The 18262-nt window shown below is 43.2% G+C and overlaps 1 protein-coding gene across 1 annotated transcript; it reads left to right on the top strand.

The window, feature by feature from the left end:
- The first annotated feature begins 9511 nt into the window (after nt 1–9511).
- On the top strand, nt 9512–17119 carry LOC127327849 (lysine-specific demethylase JMJ703). The gene is made up of 12 exons (XM_051354650.2): nt 9512–9763; nt 10851–11194; nt 11296–11376; nt 11464–11541; nt 11637–12107; nt 12373–12597; nt 12720–12881; nt 13389–13757; nt 13840–15514; nt 15722–15825; nt 15900–16097; nt 16647–17119. The coding sequence occupies exons 2-12, from the start codon at nt 10853–10855 to the stop codon at nt 16908–16910; spliced, it is 3969 nt and encodes a 1322-aa protein (XP_051210610.1). The 5' UTR covers nt 9512–9763; nt 10851–10852; the 3' UTR covers nt 16911–17119.
- Nucleotides 17120–18262: the final 1143 nt, after the last annotated feature.

The following is an 18262-nucleotide window of genomic DNA, read 5'->3' as shown; positions in this document are numbered from 1 at the left end:
CGTATGGAGTTTTGTTGTGGAGGGGACGGAGAAAGAGCCGGTTGGAGTAGTGGACGGCCGTAGAGATGGCTTCTCCCCAAAAGTTGTGGGGTGAGTTGAATTCACTCAACATGGTTCTTGCCATCTCAATGATAGTCCGGTTCTTCCTTTCAACAACACCATTTTGTTGAGGGGTGTATGGAGCTGAAAACTCATGCTTGATGCCCTCATCATCAACAAACTCTTGCATAGTGTAGTTCTTGAACTCGGTGCCATTGTCGGTCCTTATCGCCTTGATCTCAGATTCATACATGCGTTGAGCCTTCTTGGCGAAGATGATGAATTCTCTATAGGTCTCATCCTTAGACTTAAGGAGAAAAACCCAAGAGTATCTTGAATAATCATCAACAATGACTAGTCCATACTTGCTCCCACCAAGAGTATCATAATGTGATGGTCCAAAGAGATCCAAGTGAAGGAGCTCCAAAGGCCTAGAGGAGGTGACTATACTCTTGATAGGATGTCTCTTCTTGAGTTGTTTTCCCGCTACACATGCACTGCATACACGATCTCTCTCAAAGGAAACGCCGGTTAGTCCAACAATGTGCTCACCCTTTAGGAGTTGTTTAAGATTTCTCATGTTAACATGACCAAGGCGGCGATGCCACAACCAACCTTCGTCATGTTTGGCCGCCATTAGACATGTGGAGGGAGAGGGGCTCTCTTTCGAGAGGTCAACCACATAAAGGTTGTTCTCCACATATCCAACAAGGACCAATTTGAGATTGTCACTCCTAAAGACTTTCACACAATAATTAGTAAAATATGAATTATAACCGGCATCCGCAAGGTGATATATAGAGAGCAAGTTATAGCCAAGGGATTCAACAAGCATGACCGTCTCAAGGCACAAGTCCTTAGAGATTGCCACCTTGCCATACCCGAGTACCTTTCCCTTTGAATTGTCACCAAAAGTAATGCTTGACTTCTTGTTTATATCTTCAATGAATTGGTCAAGCACACCTCTTCCTCCGGTCATATGATTGGTGCATCCACTATCAAACACCCATTTTGGACCACCAGAGGAATACCCCTACAAAATCAAGTAGAGGATTTAGGAACCCATTGATTAATGGGTTCCCTAGTCATGGCAACAAGATCTTTTGGTACCCAAATTGAGTACCCTCTATAAGCATAGCCATTCCGAGGTCCAACATAGTTAGCATAAACATCACCATAATAATCAACAAATAAAGCATAGTGATCATTTGGCCCCGTGCGGTCACCACTAGTGGTTTTGCCATTGTTAGTGACCTTCTTGTTCTTGTCTTGAGCGGGTTTCTCCTTCTTGTAGTTGTTCTTCTTGTAGGACTTGGGAACATATCCAAGTCCAAACTTTTGATTGTTTGACCTTTGCTTACTCAAGAGGTCATCCAATCCCATCTTGTTCTTGGCGGTGGTGAACTTTGCAAGTTCCTTTGTTAACCTAACATTTTCCTCAAGAATAGATGCTTGCTCACAAGAAGATTCATTAGGATGATAGTCGAGACCATATTTGGTCACCAAGGATTCAAGATATGCATTGGTCTCAACATGCAAAGAGAGTTCCTCTTGTAAACGAACATGTTCCTCAACAAGTTTAGCATGCTCACTAGTAAAGGAGGTGGAGGAACAAGCAAGCTTTTCAACAACAATGGGATCCTTCATTGATTCAAGAGCCTTTTCGTAGGTTTCTTGGAGTAGGTCATGGTTCTCTCCAAGTTTCTTGAGCTCATCCTTAACAAGCTTGTTAGCTCTTTCAAGGTGGTCAAGATCCCTAGTGAGAGAAGCATGAGCAACTTCAAGTTCCTCCTTTGAGGCATTGAGCTCTTGAGTCAATGATTGAGCCCTATCAATAGTTTCTAGGTCCTTAACTTTATCAAGTTCATAAGTTTCAATTTGTTGCTTAAGACCTTGAGATATGCACCTTTCGGCTTTTAGCTCTTGTCTTAGGAGATTGAATCTCCGATCTTTTTCATTCAATTGATATTCTAATTCCTCAAGGGACTCATCCTTTTCTTTGAGGGAGTCCATCAAGAAATCAAACTTGACAAGAGCTTCACCACGAAGGGTGCATCTAACATTATAAAGTTCCTTAAGCACAATTAATTCTTCTTGATTTTCAGTTTCATCATCAAGAACACTAGTTAAGGAAGGTGGTGATTCCATTACCTTGGTTTCCCTTGCCATAAGACAAGAGCCAACGATTGTAGAGGAGGTAGAGTCATCCGAGTCATCATCTTGAGTTGTTCTTGCCATGAAGGAAGAGCCAACATCATTCTCCGTGGAGTAATCCTTGGAGTAGTCATATGTGAATAGTGACCCGGGCTTGGAGAAAGCCAAGCCGGCCATTCCGGCCTCCTTCTCCTCATCTTCCTCTTCTTCATCGGACAAGTACTCGGCTCCAACAAAGGCTCTTCCCTTGTTCTTCTTGTATCGATCGTTGATTGGGTTTGGCTTCAATCTTGGCTTGACCCCTTTGATGAACTTTGGCTTGTCTACCCTTTTCTCATAAGGGCACTCATTTGCAAAGTGGTTATCCTCATCACAGTTGTAGCAAGTTCTCTTCTTCTTCTTGTCATTGAGGAGCATTGGAAACTTTGCCTTGTACTTCTTGGCAAAGAAAGCAAAGTCGGTAGCAATGTCACTAGTTGAAGTCATCTCTTCATCTTCTTCAATTTCATAGACTTCTTCTCTTCCATGGTCAGCTCTAGCTTTGAGGGCAAGGTTGTGTGAGGCTTCATGGTTGTGTGAGGATTCATCAACACGGTTCATTGCCATGAGCCTTTTTCCTGACTTGGCCATGTTCTCATTGGCCGCCACATAGGAGACTAGGTCATCGGCGTTCAGATCGGCACTCTTGGAAATGATTTGCAAGTTGAGTGCAAGGTTGGTGTCTTCTTGCTTGACAGCAATCATGGCAATGACCTTGGACTTTATGAATGCTTCATTCATCTCAAAGCCGTCATTGTATTTCTCACATCCAAGACCCTTGACCTTCACTCTAAGAGCACCAAGCCTTGCATAGGCATCGGCCACGGATTCTCCTTCTCTAATCATGAACATAGTGGCCTCTTGCTTTGCGGACTCGTAAAGAGCTGATTGGATCAAATCGGTTCCCTCTTGGAGTACTACGATCCGATCCCACAACTCTTTAGCGGAGTCAATGTCATTGACTTGATCAAGGAGCTTGCGGTTGATGCCACTCCTAATCTTGTCACGTGCGGAGGCATTGAGTTGACGGTTGTAGAACTCGGTGGAGTTCAACCGAGCGGGATCTTGTGGCTTCCGGTATCCATCAACAATGATCTCCCATAACTCCACACTGCAGCTGCGAATATGAGATTCCATAGAAGATTTCCAAAAAAGAAAGTGAGTTCCATCAAAATGGGGAACATTCCCACTATGGTTTATATGAGGCATGGGTGAAGTGTTTTTGGGATAGTCATGATTGACTTGATGAAAACTTTCCGGAGGAACCGAAGTCCCACTAGAAGTTCCACTAGTCAGGCTCTTAAGCATGGCAGTCATTTGTGCCATTTGGCTTTGGACTTCATCCTCTTTCAACTTTTTCTCGGCATCATATGCCAAGAATCTGGATTTCATCTCCTTAACTGAAAGAGTAGAATCTTCATCCAAACCCTCGAATAGTTTATCCATCTCACTCTTAAGGCTGTGAAGCCCTTAAAAAGAGTCCAGGCTCTGATACCAATTGAAAGTATAGAGATGGTAAACCTAGAGGGGGGGGGGTGAATAGGTTTCTACAGATTTTAATTCTTTCTTTGCAATCTTAGGCTTTGCGGAATATAAAGATGAGCCTAATGCAAACTAGGTGAAGCAACCTATATGAGGATACAACTAACTCGAGCACGAAGGCTCTCACAGGCAGTTAAATCACAAGTAAGGAGTTCGGTTAGAGATAACCGATAGCACGCGGAGACGAGGATGTATTCCCGTGTTCCCTTCCTTTGCAAGAAGGTACGTCACGTTTGGAGGGGTGGAGGTCCCACGAAGGATTCCCCACGCCACGAAGGCTCACCCTATTCTCCGGAGCCTATCCCACGAAGGAATAGCTCACTCACTTGTGGTAGACTTTGAGGTAGCCTCCAAACCTTCACAATCTTGCCCGGAGCGAATCCACAGCCCGGATGCTTCCGGACCACTCTTGCCCACCTAGGATTGCTAAGGAACCCTAGGAAGCAAGCCTCTCAATGAATACAAGGGGGAATGAGATTTGGCTTGGTAGAACAGTAGATCGGGTCCTCCTCTAACGTTTCCCCGGAGGGATTTGAGTTTGGGTGGAGGAGGAGGGAGATCTGAGGCTTTTGGTGTTTCTAGCAATGGAGTATGAGAGAGAGAGAGCTCAAGAACAGCTTGTAGTGTAGTGCCTAACTGTTCAGAGGTAGGAGAAGAGGTTTATATAGTGTCACACGAAATATGGTCGTTGGAACTTGCCACCTCAGCGTTTTTCCTCGAGAAAACCGGTTGACCTGGTCTGGGACTGGATCGTCCGGCCGAGGGCCCGGTCAGACCGGCCCAGAGACCGGTGCACCCGGTCCAAACCGGACCAGAGACCGGGCGCCAACCGGACCCATGAAAAAGCCCCCTGGATGGCTTCCGGTTGACACCGGTCCACGGCCCGGTCGGCGCCGGCGCACCCGGTCGAGGACCCGGCCAAACCGGGATTCTGACCGGATCGGCCCGGTCGCACGGCCGGCTGACCGGGCGGCTGACCGGCCGCCTTGATGTGGCCACCTTCTCCATTTTTGTTGAAATGGGGGGTCTCCCTTCTCCTTCTTGTTCCATTGATACATCATCTATGCCTCTTTGGCTAATACCTGAGATTAACTTCATGAACATGTATTAGGCCAAATACTCTAGCACGGTGTCATTGTTACCAAAATAATGGATAAGGGTAAAATACCCTTACACATGCATATAAAGGAAATTAAGCACTAAATCGTCCAAAATAATAGAGTCAACATAACAAAATCTAGAAATCAACAACTAGAACAGAAACTACAATCAAATTCATTTAACTGAATGTAAAAATTCATTCAACTGAAATTTACATGGGGAATTCAGGTCTGCATATTATAGATGTAAAAAAAATACTGCTAAATGTCTTTGACGAAGAACATGTAAATACTGAGAAAAAATTTACATGGAGAAATTCAGGTCTGCATATTACAGATGTAAAAAAATACTGCTAAATGTCTTTGAGGAAGAACATGTAAGTACTGGGAAAAAAATTACATGCGAAATTCAAGTCCGCATATTACAGATGTAAAAAACCCCAGAAACTACAAAATGAAACACACTATGTGTAGGATGAGCAAAAGGCAACAAAGTATGAGCAAAAAATACATTATAGATGATGAGTATGGGATCTAGTACATGTAACAATAGAGGGGAACTACATGCAGATTCACACATCCTCGAACGAGCAGGAAATGCTACGAGCAGAACACATATCCTCGAATGAGGGATCGACAACACCACGATTCGCCGCGCGTGAGCACCAAACCCTATTCAACGACTACTCCAGGCTACTCCAGGCTACTCCAGACAATCGCCGGACTAGGACGAGCCGAATCACGTGAAATCCGCACCGAGAACAAAGCGCTACTCACCGACGGTGACCCACCTCCAGGAACGACAACACCACGATTCGCCGCGCCTGACCCTCCCGACGATCTTCAACGACTACTCCAGACAGTCGCCGGACTAGGACGAGCCGAATCGCATGAAATCGGCATCGACAACAAAGCGCTACTCACCGACGGCGAGCCACCTCGACAACACCACGATTCGACGCGCCTGACCCTCCCGACGATTTCAACGAGAACTACACACCGTCGCCGGACTAAGACGAGCCGATTCGAGTGAGATCGACACAAAAATCAAATCCGCACTCACCAAAAACACGGCGACACAACTCCGAGAAACGACGAACGCGCGAGTTCGGGAAGAGAGGCACCACAAACCGAAAACTAAGCACACCGACACACACCACAACGAAGTTCTCGATAGTACCTCTCGTCGCCGGCGACTGGATTCGGCGAGGCTCCAATCGACGGGGCGACGAAGGACACGAAAGCGTTGTGGACAAGGGGGAGGTGAGTGCGGGGGGAGATGAATACGGTGAGGACAGCGCATGACTAATTAATTCGATAAGATGAAACCGGCCACGTTTTTGATGCTAGTGGAAACAGAAAAGATCCGCACGATTTAGATCCAACGTCTAAAAAGAGGGAGCACTCCGGTAGACTACACAGTGCCCCGGCACGGAATAGAAATTGGGTTATATAATACCACTTCTATCAAGTTTGACTAAGTTTTTACCAAAATTTATTAACATGCAAAATACAAAATCAATATCATTGGATAGATAATAAAATATATTTTTATATGATATCTATAAAATATCATATTTGTAGATAGATTCTTCTAAAAGTTTGATCAAATTTTACTTGGTTTGACTTTAAAAAAAATATAAGCCTTAGACTTTAGGATAGAGGTAATATAATTTGTTAGAAAACTTCAGCTGCAACGTCTTATTTTTTTTTTGAAACAACATATATATTAACCCGAGCCAGCAGGCCGCCTCATTAAAAACCTTCCAGCCCCCTTAGGTACCCTGGAAGGAAAAGAGTGCGTCTGGTACCTACTGCTTTTAATCAGTACATAGTTACATCCTTTAGAACAAATGGTAGAATGAAGCTAGGAGGGGACTCATCCCATCTAACTACAGAATTACTAGTAAAAGCATATCTAGCTAGCTCATGTGCCACCTGATTAGCCTCTCTAATACAATGGGTAAAGACGATATAATCAAACTCTTGAGCCTTTGAGAAGCAGTCATAGAGGATGGCCGAATAAGGACTCCAAATCTCCATCTCAGCATTGCATGCTTTAATAACCTCCAGGGAATCAGATTCAACTGTTACTCTTGTAACACCAATATCCAGTAAAAACACCAGCCCTTTGAAAAGAGCTAGGGCTTCAGCTGTCGTGGCATCGTGTATATGCGATAATGGACATGCAAGCCCGGCTATAGCCTCCCCTCGGTCGTTTCTCAGCACCACCCCGGCAGCACCTCTACCATTAGCATGGAAATTTGCATCAACATTCAGCTTATATGTTCCGCGAGGGGGCTTACTCCATGAGATATCCCGCACCATAGAAGATGCTGAAGCTGCAGGGATAAAATTAGATGTTAGTGCTTGAATTGCAAACGCCGATTGTCTGATTCCTGCAACTCTCTCTCCCTTTACTATTTCTCTTCTTTGCCACCATAGATACCAACAAGTAACAGCTATGGTTTCTTTAATTTGCAGATTACCCAGAATTGGTGATTTTCTGGCTTGTCGACAGAGTAAATCCTCAAGAATAGTGGACCCCGACCGTTCACCAATTGCCGCTTGCTTAATATAATCAGACAGCCCCATTGTACTCCAAACCTCATTAGCACGATCACAGGTAAAAAGGAGATGTCTCATATCCTCCGCTCCTCTTCTACACACTGGGCACTCTGGATTCACTTTTATATGTTTGTCTGCAACGTCTTAGGTATTGTTTTAGTTTATGCTAGTTCCTTAGTGCCACTAAAGATGGGGCCGGGAATGCAAACCTATTTATCTACCCGTCAGGTATGGACCGTCCGCTTTTGTCCGTGATTTCGCGTGGTTGGAAATGGTGCGTGAAAATCATACTTCTATAATTTCTAAAAGGCTATTTGTATGTAGGTAATGGATGTAGCTATATTTGTATGAAATCTAAAACTTAAATATAAGTATTTGTGGCCTATATATAAAAAAATACATACTACACGATTTAGATTTGATACTATTATTTTATATACAATTGATCAAAGTTATAAAGTTTAACTTTGTAGGTAATGGAGTACGGAGAGGGTGTTTTGGCACATATGTGCATATGAACCTATTATATAGAATACAGAATAAATATAATTTAAAAATGTTAAAAAAAATCGAGATAAAATTTTGCATGTACATATGGACATTCTATATTCGCACACAAGTTTTCAGGGGAAACGAATATTTTATGTGGTCTATATAAAAAGACAAAAAATGTCATGTGAATAGTCATATTTTGAACATAAAAAATTATCTTTTTTGCACGGGACACAAAAAATGTTCTTTCAGTGTGATAAGGTGCGAATATAGAATGTCTAGATGTACATACGCAATTTTATTTTAATTTTTTTTGATATTTTAAAATGTGATTTTACATAGTAGGTGCATATGCACCCCTGAGCTGAAATGAATATCCCATGGATCACCTCTTAATTTGAAAAGGAGAAAGTACTATTTTACTTCTTAGATATTTTCTGGCCGATCAAAAAAAGTTCACATGCTAACTTCTCCCTTTTCCTCTCCCTACCCGCCATCACACGCTCTTGGTCCCACCCATAATTACACCTCAGCTCATCACGCAATTAACTGGACAATTAATGTGTACGCGAGTGGGTGTAGTAGCATTCCTAGCTACTCAACCGAAACAAAGGACAAGGATGCCCATCCTTGGCTTGCTTGGATCGACCCCACCAAAAACTAAAAGGTTTATTCAAAAAAAAAAAAAAAACTAAAAGGTGCCTTTGATTTACGATTAAAGTTAAATTTAATTGTTTCTACTACTTGGACAGTGCAAATTACCGACACAAAAATAAGGCTTTCTCCAAAATAATTCTTTCTTTTTCCGGTGAGTACATCTTCTCACCTGTTACTTTTAAGTACTATATCATTTAACCCAAGTTTACCCCCACCCACCATACCATCATGGGCTCTAAGGGCATCTCCAATCGTGCATCCGTTTCTGGACATTAAAAGTGTTTGAAATGGCTCGTCTATGGTAGTCCACGGATAAGCCAGAGGCCCATGTTTGTTTGAGGGTGATTGTACACCCAACAACGTCAGTTTGGTTTTCGACCGGGCAATCTTTGCGAATTTACATTTTGCACATTCCACACGTATCATCCAAATTCAACGAAAATGATAGCAAATTAAGTAGTGGTATAAGGTAGTTCAAATCCAGCCTTGCCCAAATTTCCGAAAGATGAGACATGGAAGTGTGCTCAAGTGAATCACACATCTCAATCATGGATCAACATCATCTTCTTCTTCCACTGCTAGAAAACAGGTTATTAGTGGCGCACCTGGACTATTCAAAATTGTTTGGCTACTGTGAGTGGGCCAAAAGGCCAACCTAGATCGAATGGGTCACACCGCTGCGCGTGCTGGCCCAACATGCCGGACAGCCACCACCAATCAGTCCGTGGGCCGATTTAAACGGACCAAAACGAAGCGAATGGGTCGCCGTTTTGGGTCGATCCGCTAGAGATATGCTCTAACCACCCCATGTTACACCTCTCTAGCTGGTGGTTTTGCTTCTCTCTGCCATGTGGGCCGTGTGTGGATGGATGTGTGAGAAGAGAACAATAATAACCCCCTCCCCTCATCCCCAGTGCTGTGCATGTGTGTTGCTGGCTGCCATAAGCAACAGGCAAGGCAAGCAAAAAGGAGTTGGTGTTGAGATTGGGTTTTCTGGCACTGCAGAAAGCACCGAGAAAGAACAAAACTAACAACTACTGGTAATTTGATTTGCAAATCCTCCTGCTGCTTCTTGAACTGGGCATCGTCGATCTGGGCAAAAAACCTAAGAAACCATCATCACGAGCCTGACGATGATGATACCTGACACGAACGACGCTTGAACGGAGCTGGTAAATCCCCTCACCCTGCTGCTGCTCATGCTTTCCCCCTGTTCATCACCTCGGATGGATTGGGGATCTTCCCTTTTGCTGCTGCTGCATCTGTGCCCCCTTTTATCCCCTTGGATTAATTAGATGGATGGATGCAAATTGTTTGTAGTTGATCATCAGATCTGAGCGTAGAGCTGTGTATTGATGCAGATTTGCTGCAAGAACCGCCATGGAAATTTCCTCCGAGTTCGATCGGGTCTGTGAGCTGTTCATGGTGTAAATAGCCACATTTTTTTTTCCTATCTAGAGAAAACGAGGTAAGAGAGAGAGAGAGAGGGAGCCGTCTCCCTGACCTGTCAACCACCCACCTCACCTCATCCATCTACACGCCACCTCGCCCCTACCTCCGCCGGCCGCCGCCCCCCACGCCGGCCGCCGGCCCTGCACGCGGCTTAGACTCTCTGAAGCAACCAGGTAGGCCGGGTTCGAGCTCCGATCCAGATCGATCTGAACGGATCAATTCCGGTAGGTGACTAGCACCTGCCACATGTTCATCTGGCCTCTTTCGGCACAAACCCTAGGTCCGATTCCAGGGTTTCTCATCTTCTGCCTTTGCTTGCTTGGTGTGCAGGGGTAGATCCCCTCATTGATTCACTTGCTTTCTCTATTTGTTTTCTGGAGGTAGCTTTACAGAGAAGCTATTGATTCCAATTAATGCGTATACTCGCAGTACGCCCGTGGCGGCGAGCTAGTCGGTAGTAGCGCCATAAATTTAGTCTAATTGTTACCGTGTTACCCGGATCTAGGTTGGGTGTGTGTTGCAGCAATTGTTTGGTGTTGACAAACAATTGCTGCTTTTGTTTGTAGTGCTGTTTGTAGCCCGCTGCAACGAGGATGTCCTGTTTGATGCTTAAGCTTAACCGATGTGTTTCATAGAATGACACGACATAAATGTATTCTATCCTGATTTAGTGAAAAGCTGTAGTTCGTGTATGGTGGTTGCCTCGGTTTGCTAATGATGGTCAATTTTTGTATGGTCAGCTCACTTTTTTTCTATTCCCTCTGAGATAACACATGCCCTGATCAAAGTGTGCTTCTTCTGATGCAGTGATGATGGGAACGGAGTGCATAACTGCCACGCTCAGCGACGATTCTGAGCCCTCTATCCCACCTGGGTTTGGGCCGCTTGCTGCCCTTGCCTTCCAAGGGATCCAAAAGGATGCCAGACCTGCTGATTCTCATCCTATCCCTGTTCAAGTATTACAGAGCGTGAAGGAACATGTCGAATCCTTGGAGTCTCAGCCCCATTCAGCTCAGAGTCGGAATGACACACACTGTAGTACTTCAGGGAGCTATACGTGCAGGCAGTCGCTGCGTAACAGACCTCCGGTAGACTACAGCCGCTTTGACGTTATCTCTGATGACGATTCCGATGTTGAAGTAGCAGAAAAGGTTGCACCTGCCAATGTTTTAATTCATTCTTTATGCCCTAATCAACTGAAGCTTACTATGATTTTAATGCTTTCCATAATATTAAAATCTTCTTTTGGCAGGCTGTAAGTTCAGCGAGACGCCGACAGCAATTACCCAAAGGAGTTATTCGTGGATGTGCGGGATGCAGTGACTGTCAAAAGGTTCATATTTGTCTGCCGAATTCCTGTGTTTCCTACTTCCGTGAAGCTGTTGCCTTGTTGTCTTATGTGTTATCACACCACATGCAGGTTATTGCAAATTGGAATCCAGCTGGTGCACGGAGGCCTGTTCTTGACGAGGCTCCTGTCTACCATCCTACCGAGGAGGTATCTTGGGTTTGCTAACTGATGTATCACGTTTTATCTAGTACCATTGCTTTAATGAATGCGCCAATCTTATGATATATTCTCTCGTGAATCAGGAATTTAAAGACACTCTAAAATATATTGAGAGTATACGACCAACAGCAGAACCATATGGGATTTGCCGTATTGTTCCACCATCTTCATGGAAACCGCCGTGCCTTCTTAAAGAGAAGAGTACATGGGAAAACTCAAAATTTTCTACACGGGTACAAAAGGTTGACAAGCTTCAAAACCGCACTTCATCCAAAAAGAGCAGAAGAGGTGGAATGATGAAGAAGCGGAGAAAGCTTTCAGAGCCAGAAGAAAACAGTAATCTTAATCACAGTCAGATGGGGGTGCAACAAAACCCAGAGAGATTTGGATTTGAACCTGGACCAGAGCTCACATTGCAGAAATTTCAGAAGTATGCAGATTACTTCAGCGAGCAGTACTTTAGGAAAGATGCATCGACGAATTTAGCACCATCAGTGGAAGATATTGAAGGAGAGTATTGGCGTATAGTTGAGAGTCCTACAGAAGAGATAGAGGTATTGAACATGGTTTAGCTAAGAACACGTATGTCCATAGAAGATGTGCATGCTGTAAATCATAAGTTTGTGATATCTGTGGCATGTATTATGGCTATTGAGAGTTCCTACTTAAGTTGTACGGTGCAGTGTGGAGCTGTATGCAATCATGGTTTGCATCATTGCATGTACTCTTACATAGTCATATCCCTTGCATATCAATGTTCTAACAGCTTTTCACCTTGCATTTTGCTTCTTGACTTATTGGAAGTGTATTATTGTGTAGGTGATCTATGGCGCTGATTTGGAGACAGGAACTTTTGGCAGTGGCTTTCCAAAGTTACCTCCTGAGGCAAAATCTGATACTGAGGATAAGTATGCACAATCTGGTTGGAATCTAAACAACTTGCCTAGACTACAAGGCTCAGTTCTTTCTTTTGAGGGTGGTGATATTTCTGGTGTTCTTGTGCCCTGGGTGTATGTTGGCATGTGCTTTTCATCATTCTGCTGGGTAAGAAGCTTGTGATGTTGCTTGCTTATCACGAACCCACGACGATGGGTGTTGTAGTTGTGCTTGTTGTTTAGAGTATGCTGTTTGATATGATCGTATCCTGAGACCTTTTAATCTGTCAGCATGTAGAAGACCATCATTTATACTCGCTGAACTACTTGCATTGGGGTGCACCAAAGATGTGGTATGGAGTTCCAGGAAAGGATGCTGTGAATCTGGAGTCTGCAATGAGGAAACATCTACCTGACTTGTTTGAGGAGCAACCTGATTTGCTTCACAACCTGGTGAGTGTTTTCTCTTGACTGGCAATTATTAGTTAAATATATATTCTGTGCTGTACAAGAAGGTCTTGTGTCTAACTGACATGCTTCTTTGGATTTTCCAACTATCTGTCTGTCCCTTCTGTAAAACACGCCAACACATTAACGGAACATGCATGTAGTAAAGAAATGGTTTGTTTGAATAATCTGAAACTATCACATATCCATGAATATTGATGGTTGAGTATATTTCGCTATACAACATGATGGTGTGTCTGTCAGATATTCTGTGTGATGTTTCCAGCTTTCCGCTAGTTATTTCTCTCTTGTTAATATGCGTGAAGTACATTTATAAGTTAGTTTTATTTTCAGAAGTCACCCATGGGCTTAGGGTAGAACCAGAGATGGTGGGCTAGCCAGCCTAAGTTTGAGCCCTCTGCTTAAAAGTCTGTTCTGCGCCTTCTTCTGCCTAGATTTCCATTGTTTTTTTTGTAAGGTAGCCTTTCAGTGACAATTGCAACTCTTATGCAGGTTACTCAATTTTCACCATCATTGCTGAAATCTGAAGGAGTACAAGCCTACCGCTGTGTTCAGCGTGAAGGCGAATTTGTCCTGACATTCCCGCGAGCATACCATGCTGGTTTCAATTGTGGCTTCAATTGTGCAGAAGCTGTTAATGTCGCACCTATTGATTGGTTGCCAGTTGGACAGAATGCTGTAGAGCTTTACCGCGAGCAAGCTCGGAAGATAACTGTTTCCCATGATAAGTTGTTATTGGGGGCTGCAAGAGAAGCAATCAGAGCTCAGTGGGATATCCTATTTCTCAAGAGGAATACTGCTGATAATTTGAGATGGAAAGGTGTATGTGGACCTGATAGCACTATATGCAAATCACTTAAGGTAAACGGCAGCGACAATCAAAATTTGTACAAATTTATTTAAACTCAATGAAATCTTATAGCTTTGCAACTTCTTTTCCTAGGCACGAATTGAGACGGAGTTGACGCAAAGGCAAAATCTATGTTCCCCATCTCAATCTAGGAAAATGGATGCCGAGTTTGATTCCACTGATAGGGAGTGTGCTTTTTGCTACTATGATTTGCATCTTTCTGCTTCAGGCTGTCCATGCTGCCCAGAGAAGTATGTTTGCCTTTTACATGCAAAGCAACTTTGCTCATGTGAGTGGGACAAAAGATTCTTCCTATTCCGCTATGATGTCAACGAGCTCAGCATCTTAGCTGATGCTTTGGGGGGCAAGTTGAGTGCTGTTCACAGATGGGGTGTCTCTGATCTTGGCTTAAGTTTGAGCTCATGCAAAAGAGAAAAGGTCAATGATTCCAAAACTGTTCGCAGATCAACTGATGGACCCAGAAGGTCCTACATGTCACAGGCATCAACAGTATCCTTGGTACCTTCCGTTGTTTGCGATGAACAGAAAGATAAAGGAAATAAGATGCTGAGCTTAGCTAGTCCAGAGACTAATAATGCCTCACCTCCTGTCGAGCAGATGAAATTGGGAAATGTTTCACCATCAAAGGAGCCATGCGTCAAGAATGAGTTATCCTGTCCAATAAACAATGACACCAGTAGATTGCAATGTAATGGAGGGCTTGGAGACCAGATAAGCCAATCATTGAAAGGGAGCAGAGAATCTTCTTTTCAAACTGGAGACTGTAGACCATCACTTGCTGAGCATTGTAACAGGTCACCAACTATGATTCATGACGGAACCAACATCAAGTCCAGTTTAGAAAGCTCAAATACTTCTCATAGGTTGATTGCGTCCGATTCTAATGCAACTCTCAGTCACTTGGATAAGGACCACACACTTATAACACCAGAGACCAATGCTTCGGTAACGTTTGAGAAAGGCAGCAGCCAGGCCTGTGCTGTGCCGAGTCAGCAGTTTGACAAAACTGTTTCAAGGGCACAAAGTGTGTCACAGGAAGCATCAGGCAGTGTGTCTGCTTCGAAGACACTCATACATCCTTCTGTTGCTAAAACTCCGCGCGGGAATTTTACTTCAGCCAGTGCCCATCATGGAAATTTAATTTCAGGCAATCAGCAACAACCTCCGCACAGGAGTTTTACTTCAGCCAGTGCCCATCATGGAAATTTAACTTCAGGCTATCAGCAACAAACTCAGCACGGGAGTTTTACTTCAGGCAGTGCCCATCATGGAAATTTTACTTCAGGCAATCAGCAACAAACTCCGCATGGGAGTTTTACTTCAGCCAGTGCCTATCATGGAAATATAACTTCAGGCAATCAGCAACAAACTCCGCATGGGAGTTTTACTTCAGCCAGTGCCCATCATGGAAATATAACTTCAGGCAATCAGCAACAAACTCCGCATGGGAGTTTTACTTCAGCCGGTGCCCATCATGGAAATTTAAGTTCAGGCAATCAGCAACCAAATAATGTATGGCTTCAAAGAATACCTGAATCTCAATCTTCTGTAGAGGTTAGAGCTCGGGGGCATCCATCTACCTTAGCACAACCTGCCCTGGAAATGCACAGCAGGAATGGAGGTGCACAAAGGGGTCCTCGCATAGCAAATGTCGTCCATCGATTCAAATGCTCTGTTGAACCTCTGGAAATTGGTATTGTGTTATCAGGGAGGATGTGGTCTTCAAGCCAAGCAATCTTTCCCAAAGGTTTGTTTTTTCTAGGCTAATTGTTGATACATCCTTTGGTTTTGGTGGATGCTGGACAATTTTTGTTATCATACATCCTTGAATATTACTGCCTCTACTCATTAATGTTACGGATTAGCCAGATTGTTTCTTTGTCTATGATTTCGTAGACAGTTTGATCTTTGTTTTGCTGCTTATTGTTAACGTTCCATCTTTCTGTTAATGTAGGATTTAGGAGCAGAGTAAAATACTTCAGCATTGTGGATCCAATGCAAATGGCATACTATGTTTCTGAAATATTAGACGCTGGGTTGCAGGGACCTTTGTTTATGGTAATTTCCAGTTTTGTCCCTGCTATGTACCACTTCTTCAGCATCTGGATATCTTATTACTTGATGCATTTCAGGTTACTGTAGAGAACTGCCCAGGTGAAGTTTTCATCAATGTGACTCCTACCAAGTGCTGGAACATGGTCAGAGAGAGGCTGAACATGGAAATACGAAGGCAACTCAGTATGGGAAGGCCCAACCTTCCTACTCTGCAGCCTCCAGGATCAATCGATGGTCTTGAAATGTTTGGGCTTTTATCACCAACAGTAGTCCAGGTGAGACATTGGTGCTTGGCATTCACTTGACTAATTTCTGAACAATCCCCCTTTTTCTGTTGGAAATGCCACCTCCAGCTTCCCGTGCCAAAAGACTGGTTTTGAGAAAGAATTGCTCTTGCATTCACATATATTTAGGGATGATGCCAACACTCCCCAGATAGCTTGACAGATTCTCTAGCCTAATACTTTTAGTAGTATTTTTCTTTGGGGTTTCACCTTGTACTTACTAATCCCTGACTCTTTGTACATAATCTTCTAAACTGTTATTTATTATTAATAAACTAGTACTGTTCTAGAAACACTAATTTCTGAACAAACTATGTAGGCAATATTGCAATGCTCTTCTATTATCCTAACGTTTGCAGTTAATGGTGAAAATTATAAATCCAATTCAGGTGCTAAGTTTTTTTTGATTCCTTAATTGCATGGATGATTTCCACTTAGTGGTTCCGCTGGAATTCAAACCTACATTTTTTTTGTTATGTTAATTTGTTGGAGCCATACACTTGGATTTGTGCAGTAAACTGATTTTCTAATCCTTCACAGGCAATCGAGGTACAAGATAGAGATCGCATCTGTACAGAGTACTGGAGATCCAGGCCCCATGTTGTCATGGATAATCGAGAGTTTCAGCATACCCTGCCTCAGGGTCCGGCGAATATTGCCCTGAGGGGGCTCTTCCAGAGAGCTAGACCTGACGAACTAAGAGCCCTGCGAGGTTTACTGGCAAGCAATACCAATCTGGATGAGCGATCCAGGCAGCAGGCCACCCATATGCTTGATGAGGAGATTGCGAAGCAATGGCGCTGACAAGAGTAAATATTAACCGTCTGTTGTATCGTAGATGGCGTGATTTTTTCTAGAAGGCAGAGCGATTTTCTTCTTTTTCTCGTATGAGCATGTTGATCCTTGTGGACAACTTGGCATGGAATGTCTCTCTGCCTTCTCCTTATGTATAAGATCATTCTGTACCAGACATCTTCTCAAAGTCGAAATGACATGACAATTCTTTCTATTGACATTTTTGTTCTGTTACCTACCCATTCATCTTTTTTCATGGATTTTTCCGCATGACATTAGTCAGATTTTCTTTTCTTATCAAAGAAACCAAAAGAATGGAACAAACCTGTAAACAGTTAAGTGTTGGTCGCTGTCTACCTGGAAACTTTGGATTTATCCACTTAATGTCCCCTTAATGATTCTGATCTCCTGCAGCTTTTCTCTTGCAAGTTCATGATTCTGATCTCAGTGGTCTGTTGCTTTTATAGTCCCTCTGTCCCGAATTACTTGTGCAGATTTGTCTAGATATGCATGTATCTAGGCGTGTTTTAGTGTATAAATACATTTGAATCTAGACAAATCTGGGACATCTAATTTGGGACAGAGGGAGTATATTTATTGCAAGATCTGGTTTCCTTTTGTAATAGTTGCTGCACTACATTTGCTCTGCTGGGCACTTAATTATGTCGCCAAATTGCTAAGGTTAACTTCGCTGACTCATCTTTCTGGAGTAACAATATGTTCAACTATCTTTGAAATTCATTTTTGTATTTTGTTGCACAAATGGTGTCTACTGTACTGTGGTTAATAATGTCTTTCTGATGTCTTGTTCAGGGGATACCTGGAAGAACCTAACAATACACTTGCTCTCCTTATTAGCTTAAATGTTTAATTTGTCTTGGGGTTTCTGATATCACTGTCCTCTATGTTGCTCCAACTTTTCTCAGAATTATGAAGATTTGAATTGTTATATCTTATGAGCTATTCCATTGTTATCTTGCAGATAGCGGCACAGCAAAATACTCAGCTTTCAATGTGCTGGCATGTAAGTTATCTTGTAGACTTTTACGCATCTGATCTTCTACTCTGCTCACTTCATAGATGGGGGGGGGGGGGGGACTATATGTCAATCTGCTGCATTTCTTGAAGAACATTATTGAGTGTGTCCTACCCATAATTTATATCTGTCTAAACACTATCAACTAGTTGGACATATAGAGGTGTTCCTGTTTACTCTTGAGTGCCAAATTTGTTTTTGCCTTGTTTTCTCCATGATCTCGTGATTCTAGCTGCTTGTTTTCTCCATGATCTCGTGATTCTAGCTGGTAATTATATTTGTGTGTGGGCTATTGGTTGCAATTGGCTTGCCTTGTTAGTTCATT

Source organism: Lolium perenne, chromosome 1, assembly GCF_019359855.2.
Source record: "Lolium perenne isolate Kyuss_39 chromosome 1, Kyuss_2.0, whole genome shotgun sequence".
Lineage (NCBI taxonomy): Eukaryota > Viridiplantae > Streptophyta > Magnoliopsida > Poales > Poaceae > Lolium > Lolium perenne.
The sequence above is the reverse complement of the archived record's forward strand: the minus strand, read 5'-3'. Positions and strand labels throughout refer to the sequence as shown.

Coding starts and splice junctions, on each gene's coding strand:
- LOC127327849 (XM_051354650.2), top strand. CDS start 10,853: ATGATGGGAACGGAGTGCATAACTGCCACGCTCAGCGACGATTCTGAG. Junction 11,542..11,636: donor TCTACCATCCTACCGAGGAG/GTATCTTGGGTT, acceptor CTCGTGAATCAG/GAATTTAAAGACACTCTAAA. Junction 15,515..15,721: donor CCAAGCAATCTTTCCCAAAG/GTTTGTTTTTTC, acceptor CTGTTAATGTAG/GATTTAGGAGCAGAGTAAAA.